We start from the raw sequence: 13,631 nt of genomic DNA, 5'->3' as shown, positions 1-13,631 counted from the left end.
GTATGCAGTTATATAGAGCTGCATAACTGCATACTAGTATGACAGCTGTCATAGCTACCACAAAGATCATCGTATTGGACACTAACTGATACGAATATCACCAAAACTATATATATGATAAATATAATACACTTACGAGCAAAAAAATGGGGTCGCTCATGAATTATACACGTTAGATGTCTCGAATTTCCTAAACCTGTTGTCCGATTTGAGTGATTTTTTAGTATGTTATAGCCTTATTATTATTTAAGAAAATCGATGCAATAATACTGTTGCTAGTCAGGTAAATGTCATTTTATACCGGGTGTAACAATCATACTGTGTTTTTACCTTAAAGTTCGAAACACCCTGTGGAATATTCTAGCATATCTATATAAAATTAGGTTTCTTAACATTTTGTTTTTTTTTAAATCATTCGCTTATGTTCGAGAATAAAAGAGATATTTTACTTTTATATTACAAATGAGGTATGCTTTTTGGTCTTGATCAATATCATTCCAAATCTCGACAGGTACTCTTTCTACCTCTTGTAAGGTTCTAGGAGGTGGCAAACGCTGTCGTAGTCTTCTGTCAATTATGTCCCACAAATGTTCGATCCGGTTAAGATCTGAATTATGCGATGGCTAATTCAAAATCACAAGATTTACCTGTTGTAAATATTTGGTTACAGTTCGTGAACGTGAGGTTTTGCATTAACGTGCATTAGCAAAAAATTGTTACCAATATAAGGAGCCGATAGCACGGTAGCTAAGTCCTTCGCTATGTAAGATCACTGCTTGAACACACTCATCGCGGGTCAAATTCCTTGTAGCGCGTTCCATTTCCACCACACAACAAAAAAAAATACGGACAAACCAGACACTTTTTGACTGTTAACAATTTGACATCCATTAAATTGTTAATTTCTCATAGCCTACTTTAGGCTTGTATATTAAACTGAGCAGAAAATGAGGATTTATTGATGAAAAACATGGCTACTTGTTAACGTACCTAACTTTTTTCATTATCCAACATAAGCAAATGAATCAAAAAGGAAAATGTTAATAAAGCCTAAGACTACAATCGAGTTTTAATTTTAATTTTTTATATATGCTAAAATATTCAAGGAAAAAACACAGTATGATTGTTACACCCGGTATAAAATGACATTTACCTGTCTAGCAACAATATTATTACATCGATTTTCTTAAATAATAAGGCTATAACATTACCATATTAAAAAAATCACTCAAATCGGACAACAGGTTTAGGAAATTCGAGAGATCTAACGCGTATACTCGTAATTTATCGAGTGGCCCGATTTTTTTGCTCGTAAATGTATAAAAAAATATATGACAAATGGAATATTTAACAAGTAGTCAGTGTCATTGAAAATACTTTTCAGCATAATTTCAGCATTTTCGGGCGCTAGTTACCCTGGAATATACTGACATGTCATCCCCCAATAGTTTGAGGGCTTCCGTAGTAATGCCATCCGGTCCAGGGGCCTTGCTCAGTTTTGCTATTTTTATAGCGTACTTCACCCATAGACATATTAACAATAGACCAGGCTAGGGATATGTCACTCAATGCATCGGGGTGTAACGCCAATATCAAGTACGATGGTCTAGCTATCTTTGTCTGTCGTACGAGTGAAAGTGTATCTACCAAGAGGTGGGAGTAATGGAACGACACAGACACAAAGGCAGCGGCCATCATATGCTAGAGAGAGAAAGCTAAGCGCCATTAGAGAGAGATAGATAGACCTGTACTGAACTGAACTGAACTTCTGCGCATTACGCTATTTTTCGGACATTGCCTGATCTATGTGTTATTATATCTATGACTTCACCTCGGCACGAATAATGGGAGGGCCGGACAAAGCTTCTGCGGGTAGGTTAGTAGTTGACATATTCTATTGTTTGCAAAGACGGACGAAGCATAATCTGTCCAGATTTTAGCTAGTTCTTCCCGGGTATGTACGTAGTCTCCTTGATCATTTTTCAGGCGGGTCTCGTAGTGTTCCTTGTATATACTTGAAATTTCTTTAACCTTTTTATATAGACCAAAGCTGCCCTCCTTTTCTTGTAGTGATTCTTAGATTGGATAATTAAATTTAGTGTGCAATCATTGTTGCCTTTAATTTTTTATGCATTGGACTATAACTAGGAATTTTTGAAAATGATTAGATTAGCTTTCAAATGATCCATAATATGTAAAATAGTTAGGTCAATATAAATAATTTAATTGAATGGTGGACTACAACAATGTTGTAAGCGACAGAATCGAGATTATGCAGGAGATGAAAAAAACACATTGACAAGCCATTTATGAACATACGGATACCAACATTGCGGTACGAAAAACTCAGGGAAGGCAAAATATTTTTAGCCAGATTGAAAGATGCTCCCATTGGTCTTTGGATATACAATAATATTGCATTAAAACCTCACTTTGACCCAATATGTCGCTTAAAACATTGTTGTAGCCCACCATTCAATTGTCGACCTCGATAGCCAAGTTTAATGGACATTCTTGGAATACAAAATAGAGGTTATGAGTATGGATCTTTAGCGGAGGTTGTAGATTAGGATTTATAAGTGGACATGCATCCACTATGTTATTACATTTTCTGTACAATCTGCTGTACATGTAATTAATTTTAAAAATTATTCCTTGTGCTGCTTTTTCGTAGGATGGAAAGAGCGTGATGCAAGTAAGTGATCATAACTAAACTAGTCACGGCTATTAATCTCCATGAATATTTCCTTCTGCCAACTTATATCACTCTTGTGGCAACTTAAACTTACATTTATCATGTAAATCACATTTCATTGTTTTCGATAGTATCATTACCATTAAATGTGGCAACACTGAATTAAATTTTCAAAGATGCTGGTCAAAATAGCAACCCTTAATTGATACGTCACTTTACGTATCAGTTAAGGGTATATGTGAGAATAGGGGGTCGAGTGCTAACTCATTTGAAAGGTTATTCGATTCTCTTTTCAGTAATATAAACATTACCATAACTATTATTTATACAGCATGGCAAAAAATATTCACTTTTTAATTAAATTAATTTACACAACAAGAATCTTATAATTATGTAGAATATTGATACAATATTGAAAGAAATATCATTTAACGAATGTTGTTAATCAATGCAAATGGCCTCATATAATTTAGTTGATCATTGGATCAATTAAGGGTTAAAATGACAATATACAACTTTGGGAAAACGCATTCAACTATTTTTAAATCAATTTTTTTAATTGTTAATATCTTCAATTAAATGAAAATGTAGTAATATCTTTGTATTTTTATTAATAGTCATTTATGTTTTAAACGAGTTGCTGAAAATACAAAAGAAACATAAATACGCTGTTTGTTTTGAAGTCAATAAACCCTAAAAGTTGAATAAGTCTCTTTAGAAAGAGATACTGTAACAGTTAACTATAAGTAGAACTGTTTTTTTTTTCAACCTGTCTTTTTGTGTTTTCAGTGTTGCTTACTGCCATCATTTATCATTTTTTGTTCATCTATCTATCTTTACGAATTTTAGTCTTCAGTTTATTTTTTTTTCATTAGGTGGTATATTTATTTTTATTCTCAAGCACAAAACTACGACCAAGGAAATACAATTATTATTTATCCTTGGGATTTAAATTTTTTGGATATGATGCAAAAGATGATGCCGTCTAAAGACTCACAACTGCACGGAAACCAATTCTGCAGAAAAATATAGAGATTAAATTGGCGAACAAGACCACGTCCAATCACACGCGCACAGGAACAATCACAAGAAACTCAGCAAGATAGCACAGTTCGTCAACCTATATAATATTTTCAAAAACTTACATTTTTGCAATTTTTTTATCAAAATAAATGTACCACCGTGTCATGAATCATACTTTTCATTATCTGTCTGGTGTAGTGCAGGAGGGGAAATAAGAACCTCTCAGGGATGTTCCGCTTAATAATGATAACAATAACTATTTTTAAATGTGACAATGAATCGTTCAAATAAGTCAACTTAAAAAATCCACTAAAAATCATTTGTTAAGGGCGTAGGCGCAAAATTTCGCGCCAATGTGTTGTAAATGCATTCATTTTTTTCGAATCCTTACGAAACGATTACTTTATTATCGAGGGCCAAAAGTCTCTGAAAACTTCTATAAGGTTTATTTTAATAAGTTACAGGGGTGGAAAAAAAGAGTAAATTTGATGTGATTTTAATTTCAAATATCTCATTCAAAAGAAACTTTTTGGTTATTCTAAGGGACTTTCGGCCCTCGGTAATAATGTAATCTTTCATTCTGCGTTTAAATATTTGAAAAATATTTATTAGTTTTCTTATGCCCGATTTCACCAACGATACCTAAATATTTAAGAATTACCTAAGTGGGTTTAGGTACTTCCTAACTCTAAAACGGATTTCACCATACGATAAGAATTGCCTAAACCGGTTAAGCATTACCTTACGTTAGGATACGGTTTTCGATCTCCCTAAACTTTAGGTATTACTTATCGTTGACTTCTTCTTCTTCTTATGCAATCCACTAATGGATGTTCGCGATCACGTTTGACCATTTTTCTCTATCCCTTGCAGTATGTATTAGGTCTCCTATGTTTTTTAGTCCTGTCCATTGTTTGACATTACGGAGCCATGACATTTTCTTCCTGCCCACTCCCCTTCTTCCTTCGATCTTTCCTTCAATTAAGGTTTGCAGAAACTGATATCTTTCATTTCTAATTATGTGTCCCAGGTATGCCGTTTTTCTCTGTTTAATTGTGCACATCAGTTGTCGTTCTGTACCAATTCTTCTCAGGAATTCTTCATTTGTTATTCTTGCGGTCCAGGGAACTTTAAGGATTCGTCGATAGATCCACATCTCAAATGCCTCTAGCTTATTCATTGTGTTTATTTTTAAAGTCCATCCTTCCATGCCATATAGGAGCACCGACCATATATAGCATTTTGTGAATCTTAATCTTAGGTCTAGGTCAAAGTCAGAGTTCGTAAAGACGTTTCTGAATTTCATGAATGCACTTCTGGCTCTTTCTATCCGACATTTAATTTCCATATCCGACATCCAGTCTTCACATAGCCAGGTTCCCAGGTACTTAAACTTTCTTACGCGCTCTACATCTTGGTTGTTATATGCTAGTCTTGCATTTTGATGTTGACATAATTGACGGCTGATTATAAGGAACTTTGTCTTTTTTATGTTGATGCTAAGTCCCATGTTCTCGCTATGCTCTCCAATTTTATTAAGAAGGTTTTGGAGGTCTTCTATATTGTCTGCTATTAAGACCGAATCATCCGCATATCGTATATTATTGACCCAGGTACCATTCACTTTGATGCCGCTTTCGCATTCCTCAAGAGCTTCCTGGAAGATACTTTCTGAATATAGATTGAACAGTAGTGGGGAGAGAATGCATCCCTGTCTTACCCCTCTGAGAATTTTTTGAGCTTGCGTTGTTTCATTGTCCACCTTGACGACAGCTGTTTGATTCCAGTAAAGAGCCTCTATGCAACGTTGACAGTAGGTTATATTTTTACAATTTTGACTAATGTACTTGTGACGTTTGTCAATAATTTGCTTCTTACCTTAATTTTTCTGTTATTCTGTAATATTAGGTATATTAGTTGTAATTTTGTATTATCTTTTATATTAATAATATAATATGTGATGGAAAATATAGAAAATCATTTGGAGTTCTTTACAGGTCTATTGACAAAATTATGTAGTCTACCTACTACCTAATAAACTAGTGTTGTGTTTTAAAAACCCATTCATGATATCACTAAAAGTGTGTCATTAAAAATTAATAATAAAAAGCAATTTTCAACATATTATTTTTTTTAATTATTTCGTTAATGACAATTCAACTAACTTTAATTTTTCGTCCTATGTGTTTACAACTCTTTTCTTTTCCTCCATTTCACTGTACATACACAAATAACATACAAGACTATATTTATTATATACAAACTTAATTCACAAATAACCAAGTACTAAATAAAATAACTATAACAGTACAAAACTGAATAAAACCAAATTGGTAAACAAACAATAATGACAAATAATCGAAAAAGTAAGGAAATGTCATCTTATTCTTCTTTTTATTTATCAAAAATAGTTCAAACGTACCCGAATTAATACGTAGGAAAGAATTATTTCCTAGATAAGCAGTTCGTTTAGTTATGAAACGCTATTGTTTTTAGGTATTGACTTAGGAAGTTCTTATCGATAAGAATTACTTAATAAGGCAACTGTTTAGGTATCGTTGGTGAAATCGGGCCCGAACACTTAGGATCCATTTAAAACACATTGTCGCAAAATTTTGCGCCTACGTCCTTAAATCATTAAAATTTTATATAATTCAATTTTCTCTTATATCACAGAGGATATGTTCGAGCATACTCTTCGCAATTATGAGGTCTCATCATTGTATTCTTGGATGATACTCGTGGCGAAGACGCTACATCTCGTCGTCATGGATTCGTCGACTTAGCGAACGGTTCCACGAGCGACAAGTTTACGCCAGCAGTAGCCGTAAAGCGAACTTTAAGCGTCGTTTAAACACAACGATAAGTCACAGCAACTAGTTGTGATGACAAGTTGAAACGCTGTTTAGACGCTGCGATTCAATGCGATACCACCTTCAACCCAACTCCAACTTTGATAAGTTGTGCGATGCACCGTTTACACACAATGATAAGTTGCAACAACTCGATTGACCTTGATAAGTTGTTTGATTTATCGCTGTGTTTAAACGACCCTTAAGGTTCCGCGGAACGGAATAGGAATAGCTGAACTGAACCGACTACAGGACTTGTGCGTAGTCGGTTCAGTTCGGCTATTCCTATTCCGTTCCGCGGAACCTTAAGTTCGTTTTACGGCTACTGCTGGCGTAAACTTATCGCTCGTGGAGCCGTTCGCTTAAGCGCTGGTTTCCTCGAGAGCGGTACCGACAGGCTGCGACCGTGACACTGCGATGAATGACGTCATAAAAAACTGTACCATGCAAAATAATACCGGTGGTTTCCAAGGATGCGTTGGAAGCCACCGCTTGCTGAGTTTGCACATTCCATTGCCGCAGTGAATAACCTTGAATTTTTCACCGTAATCTGACGTAATTCGTCGCAGTGCTGCGGTCGCGGTTTGTCGGTGTCGCTTTCGAGGAAACCAGCTTACGAACTATGTATTTGTCGCACAGAGCTCTGGATTCGTACTGAAGTTGACTCTGACTCTATCTTGGACCGGGAAGCAGGTACTCAAAGGTACCGGATTGGTGGTCCCGAGTCGAAAGTCTTTTCGACGCAAAAGAAAGCCATAAACTGACACTAATGTCATACATATGACAACAACAACAACAATAATGACAACAACACCAGTCAAGAAATACAAGCACGAATTCTTAGCGGTAATAAGTGTTTATTGCATACAAAGTCTTAATGAAAAGTACGTTACTGACTCGTGAGTCTAAGCTTAGAATCTACAAAACAGTTATTAGACCAGTGGTCACATATGGATGTGAAGCGTGGACCCTTTCAACCACTGATGAAAATCAACTGAGAATATTTGAGCGCAAAATACTAAGGAATATATTTGGACCAACACATTGCAGCGATGGTTCGTGGAGAATTAAAATGAACTACGAGCTGGATGAACTAATGCAGAGCGCAGATATTGTTCGATTTGTAAAGTCTCAAAGACTAAGCTGGATTAGTCACTTAAAAATAATGCCAGATAATCGAACTGTGAAAGTAATCCAGAGATGGAAGCCCTAAGGAAATAGAACAAGAGGAAGGCCCCGTAAAAGATGGATAGACGACGTACAGGGGGATATTAAAACCATGAACATCAGGCACTGGCGAAGGGAAGTATCCGACAGGGGATATCCGAATGGAAGAACATTGTTAACCAGGCCAAAACTCACAAAGGGTTGTAGCGCCATTAGAAGCAGAAGAATGTCTCACATATGGCAAGGTTCTTTGAAATGTATTGACTTTTGTTTAGTTTTGTACTGACTTTTGTTTACTGTTACTTATCTATACCTGAATCTATATGTGAACAGCCGTAGCGCAGCGGCATGATACTGGCCTCATAAGCCAGAGCTCCGGCACAGACAATCCATTTTCATTTCTAAAAATGATACGAGCTGTTCACCGTGCCTCGGAGAGTACGTTAAGCGGTCGGTCCTCCTGGGCTAGTGTACATCGACACTAGTTACTTGAAACAGGGTTAAAGATATACACTACTCAACAATTGAAGTGGATAATTTTAAAATTTGTAAAATTAACATATATAACTATTTTTAAAATAATTGTCTGTACTATACTCTATATGCTATATTTATTGCCAATATTTTTTGCATGTGGTTTTTTCTCCCTATTCTTATCGGCCCTTATCTCGTACAAAGAGAGAAATGTTTTTCCAAACATGAATATATCATTCGTATAAAAGTGCTTGTATTGGCTTTACCAGTTGTCAATAAGTCAAGAAATCTATTTATCATAAAAACATTATGCCGCAAAGACGTTTAGAACTAGTGCAGCTCGAGCAATTAGTTCGTTGGATCCAACAAGGCATAACTCAACAAGAGGTTGCTATGAGGCTAAATGTGTCTCAAAGTGTGATAAGTCGTGCATGGAATCGGTATGTAGCAACTGGATCTGCAACATACAGGCATGGAGGAGGAAGAGAACGATCTACAACTCGTCGGCAAGACCGTTTTGTAGTTCTGACGGCAAGAAGAAACCCAACATTCACGGCTTCCAGAATTAACAGTATCTTCAGGCATGCTACTGGACGAGCGATTTCCAGTCAAACTGTCAGAAGACGGTTACATGCATCCAATTTAAGGGCTAGACGGCGCGCTACCCATCCACGACTAACTAGGGAGCAGCGTGCATGCAGATATCGCTGGGCGATGGAACACTATCATTGGAATTTCGAAAATTGGAGGAATTGTCTCTTTACTGACGAGTCCAGATTTCGTTTGTATACGAATGACGGCCGAATAGTGGTGTGGAGGGAAAGAGGACAGCGTTACAATGAAAATCTGAGAGTCCCAACCACTCTTTTTGGAGGTGGATCCGTTTGCGTGTGGGGAGGCATATATTTTGACGGTCGCACGGACTTAGTCGTCTTAAATAATGAGACAATGACTGCTACACGATATCGACACAGAGTCATAGTACCAATAGTTGTTCCATTTTTTGGTGCAATAGGCGAACAGTTTGTTCTGATTGATGATAATGCTCGCCCTCACCGTGTGAGAATTGTCAACGAGTGTATAGAAGCTCATGGCATTACAAGAATGGAGTGGCCACCGTGTTCACCTGATATGAATTGCATTGAACATGTTTGGGCCGAAATGTCTAGGCAACAAAACAGGCTCCTTCAACCGCCCAAAACCTTAGATCAGTTGGCCAATACATTACGCGCGATTTGGGAATGTATACCGCAGCAGTTCATCAATAATTTAATAAGAGGTCTTCCAAATAGAGTTAGAGCGCTATGGCGACACAGAGGTGGACCCACACACTATTAATTTTTCTTTTCGGGATATTAGAAATTGAGCAGAAATATAAATTTTAGGTTGTTAATTTTACAATTTTTGTTTATTTTCTATTTTTTTTATTAAAGAATTTCTTTCTTTCGGTTCATCTGTATGAAAATACGAAGTAAACATAAATCTTTATTTATATCACTCCATTTGTCTATTTGACCTTATGAACAAAAAATAAAATACACATTTTCATAATATCCACTTCAATTGTTGAGAAGTGTAATTGGCGCCGGAACAATCCGAAAGGATATCCCCGGCAAAAATGCCATACGATATTATTATTATTATTACTTATCTATATAATTACAGTATTTTAAAAATGTATCTTTATTTCTACGTACACCATGATTCATGTTTTCTTTAATTAAATAAATAAATATTTTGCGGAACATCCCTTTATTTCCCGCCGAAACGCGTAATAGTCTACTTGACGTATTCTATCTACAGGAGACAACGAATTGGACCAACTGCGTCGCCGTTTGAGGGAAACGGAAATGGCCATGGAACGCATCGTTGAACAGATGGCCAAAGTGCCATTAAAATTTCAGGTGCGCCTGCGCAGGCCCCTCCTCATTCACACTACCGGCAGCTTTTTGCTTTGCTTTTAGCTTATTTATTGCATGCTGTATCCTATTTCTATGTTTTCCACTACATTACACTTCTGTAGTTTAAGGATTTATTATATCTATATTTAGAAACGTATAATAGGATATTCATAGTTTTTTATACAATGTACCTTAGAATTAAAGTACTAGGTAATATCCAGGTTTTTAAGACTAACTCCATTGTAGCTTTAGTGTAGGAATATCCTGGATTTTTAAATAGGTACAATTGTTTTGATTATATCATTATTGTCCTTTAAATATAATATTGTAGCATTTGTGGCAAGAATTCTGAGACACATGGTTAAACTGGATATGAAGTCCTAAAAAAAATGAAAAGACACTTGAAAGGAAAAAAGACTAATATTTAAAAACAAATGTACTTGATGATAGGACAAAGTTTATAAAATGATATCATATCATCGCAAGAGGAGAAACCACATATTATACTTAAACAAAGCAAGAAAGAATAGGGAAATATATTATACAGTGAGGACGTTTAGGTTGGAATAAATTTATTTTCTCGAGAATAGGCGATTTTGGGAATAAATCCCGAAATATGTCAATTTTTATTTTTAAATTATGAGTTTTTGGCATATTTATGATACTAGTGACGTCATCCATTCCGACGTGATGACGTAATAGGTGATTTTTTAAATGAGAATAGGGCTTGTGTTTTAGCTCGTTTGAAAGGTTATTCAATTCTCTATTCAGTGATGTAAACATTAATATAATTATTTATACAGGGTGTCCAATTTTTTTTCAATTAAATTAATTGAGACAGAAAGAAGAATGTATATAATTTTTTCTAATTTAAAATATATTTTACTGCTGTCAAAAATATAAAAAAATGGTTATTTCACAAACAAACATTGCTTTCCGCTTAAATTAAACGTTCAATCTGACAAGAGGCATGTGGGCGGCTTTAACATTGAATTGAAGCTAAAAACAATATTTTTATTTGTCAAATAAACATTTTTTCTGTTTTCTGACAACAGTAAAACTTATTTTGAATTAAATAAATTACATAAATTCTTGTTTTTGTGTCAATTAATTTAATTTAAAAAAATTGGACCCTGTCTGTGTAATATTTATGTTAGTGTTTATATTACCATATTACTGAATAGATAAATGAATAACCTTTCAAATGAGCTAGCATACAACTATTCTCATCGATTACGTCATCACGCCCAGATGGATGACGTTACTAGTATGATTGCCAAAAAATCATAATTTAAAAATAAAAATTGACCTGTTCCGGGATCTATTTCCAAAATCGCTCATTCTCAAGAAAATTATTTTATTCTAACCTAAACGTCCTCACTGTATAAGAGTCATAAGAACTGAGATGATAAAATAAACATATTTCTTAGTCAAATATACCAGAAATTACAAATCGCCATTAGATGAAAAAAAAAATTGAAAAATTGCTACCCCATTAGATAAATCTTCCAGAAAAGCTTTCTGTAGCGTATATGTGTGTAGGACAGTATATGCTTCAGGAGCACAATGCTTTGTTGGTGTCTGTATTTGCGCTGGTATCTACAAACTCAAATTCAGAGCATGGTGTTTTTCCACTTTGACGGTAGCTATATAGACAAGACGAAAACGGCGGGTCCGTTGGTAAAAATATTGCCACGAGATTTTTTTGCATAATCACATTCGTGAGACATCCTAGAATAAGGTTCAAGAAGTCGCCCACGTGAAAAGTGGTTCAATTTTTTTTAACAATTTTTTTTAATCAAAAAGCAAAGATCAATATTTTTGGCTTGTACAAATTTTTTTTTTAGATTTTTTGGACCATTCTGGACAAAACAGGTCTCTTACAATTTTTCTCTAAAGTTGATCTTTTTCGAGTTATAAGCAATTTAAAATTTGAAAAACGCGAAAATGACCCTTTTTAAGACTTAATAACTCGGTTAAAAATTATTATTATCAAAGTTAGAAAGTGACTAAATCAAAATTTAAAGCCTCTGCTACATGATCCTGAAGAAATCTGTGTTATAAATTTATTACTAAGCTGTTATTTTTGATTAATAACAATGGGCGGTTAGATCGTGTTGACGCGGCTTTAAATGTGCACAGTTGGACTGCCGGAATGACATCTCTCTCGCACTCAGTATTTACGACCGCCTAACACGTGCATGGCGCTCATTATTATTACTTAAAAATAACAGCTTAGTAATAAAATAATGACAAAAATTTCTTCAGGATCTTGTAGGGGGGGGGGGCAATAAACTTTGATTTAGTCACTTTCTGACTTTCATAATAATAACTTTTAACCGAGTTATTAAGCCTTGAAAATCGCCATTTTTCGTTTTTTTTTTTTTCAATTTTAAATTGCTTATAACTCGAAAACGATCAACTTTAGAGAAAAATTATAAGAGACCTTTTTTATCCAGAATGGTCCAAAAAATCTAGAAAAAAATTGTCCAGGCCAAAAATATTGATTTTTGCAATTTGATTAAAAAAAATTGTTAAAAAAAATTTGGACCACTTTTCACGTGGGCGACTTCTTGAACCTTATTCTGGGATGTCTCACGAATGTGATTATGCAAAAAAATCTCATGAGAAAAATTTTTCCCAACGAACCCGCCGTTTTCGGCTTGTCTAATAGCAAATAGAAAACCTTTGTGCTCCTAAGACGTAGGAACAACATTATTGGAATCATAATGGAGAAAAACAATCTAAAGAATTATTCGAAGTATATGAAAAACAGCTTGGGAAGAGTTGCTTGGCTAGTTGCCAAGAAGTCATGCATATAAGTTGCAAAAAAAGAAATGGAGAAACTTTATCATATTCAGTTTTCAATAGGATTGACACATTAAGAAAAAAATCGCAGTTTGTTGAATGTACTCTTTTTCACATCCCTGAAAAAAGAAATTATTTGAAGAGTTTTTATATAGCGTTTATATTAAGTATATGTTGTATTACCCAATATATCGTTAGCCAGGTTTACAAATATTATCTTAAACGTTAAGAATCTTTATATCATGTTAATTAAGTTAATGGTTTTACTATAATTTATCCATATTCAGTGAAAAACAGCAATACTGTCAAACACGTTGAAATAAAAATAAAGTAATCGTCAAGTCTAGTGAGACAGTTAATCAGAATAAAAAATTCATCTATACCATGCAGACGAAATAGCACGATTCACCTTCTTTGTCGTTTACTATGCTTCTTTCGCGTCTAAACTATAGCTTTTTCTGTTTTTTGCTACTATCGTAGGACCACAGTTCCAGAGCTGTGTTGTTTATGTTGCACAAGGTTATAACTGGTCTAGGATTATCTGAATTCTGAATTTGGGTGGACCATTTGGTTGGTTACTGTCCGTTTGGTCTTCTCCCCGGAATGTTTCCGGAAACAATTAATCTCTCTAAATTATCATCACCTTTACATACCACGCCTGTATCTATATCTGTAGAGTGAGGAGGGTCAAGTCCCACAGCACTTAGGCCA

The 13,631-nt window shown here is 34.9% G+C and overlaps 1 protein-coding gene across 5 annotated transcripts in view; it reads left to right on the top strand.

Moving 5' to 3' along the window:
• Positions 1-13,631, top strand: part of LOC126887050 (glutamic acid-rich protein) — a 141,821-nt gene that overhangs the window by 66,907 nt on the left and 61,283 nt on the right. For 2 of the 5 annotated variants that reach the window (XM_050654372.1, XM_050654368.1), the window contains 2 exons: positions 2,675-2,695; positions 10,015-10,115. The exons of 1 other annotated variant lie outside the window; for it this stretch is intronic. In XM_050654372.1, coding sequence (XP_050510329.1) covers positions 2,675-2,695; positions 10,015-10,115 — 122 coding nt within the window. The remainder of the gene's footprint in view (positions 1-2,674; positions 2,696-10,014; positions 10,116-13,631) is intronic. 2 more of the 5 variants (XM_050654370.1, XM_050654369.1) reach the window with 2 other exon arrangements.

The sequence above is a fragment of the Diabrotica virgifera genome, chromosome 6, assembly GCF_917563875.1.
Source record: "Diabrotica virgifera virgifera chromosome 6, PGI_DIABVI_V3a".
Taxonomy (NCBI): Eukaryota; Metazoa; Arthropoda; class Insecta; order Coleoptera; family Chrysomelidae; genus Diabrotica; species Diabrotica virgifera.
This window is presented reverse-complemented; position numbering and strand designations above follow the sequence as displayed.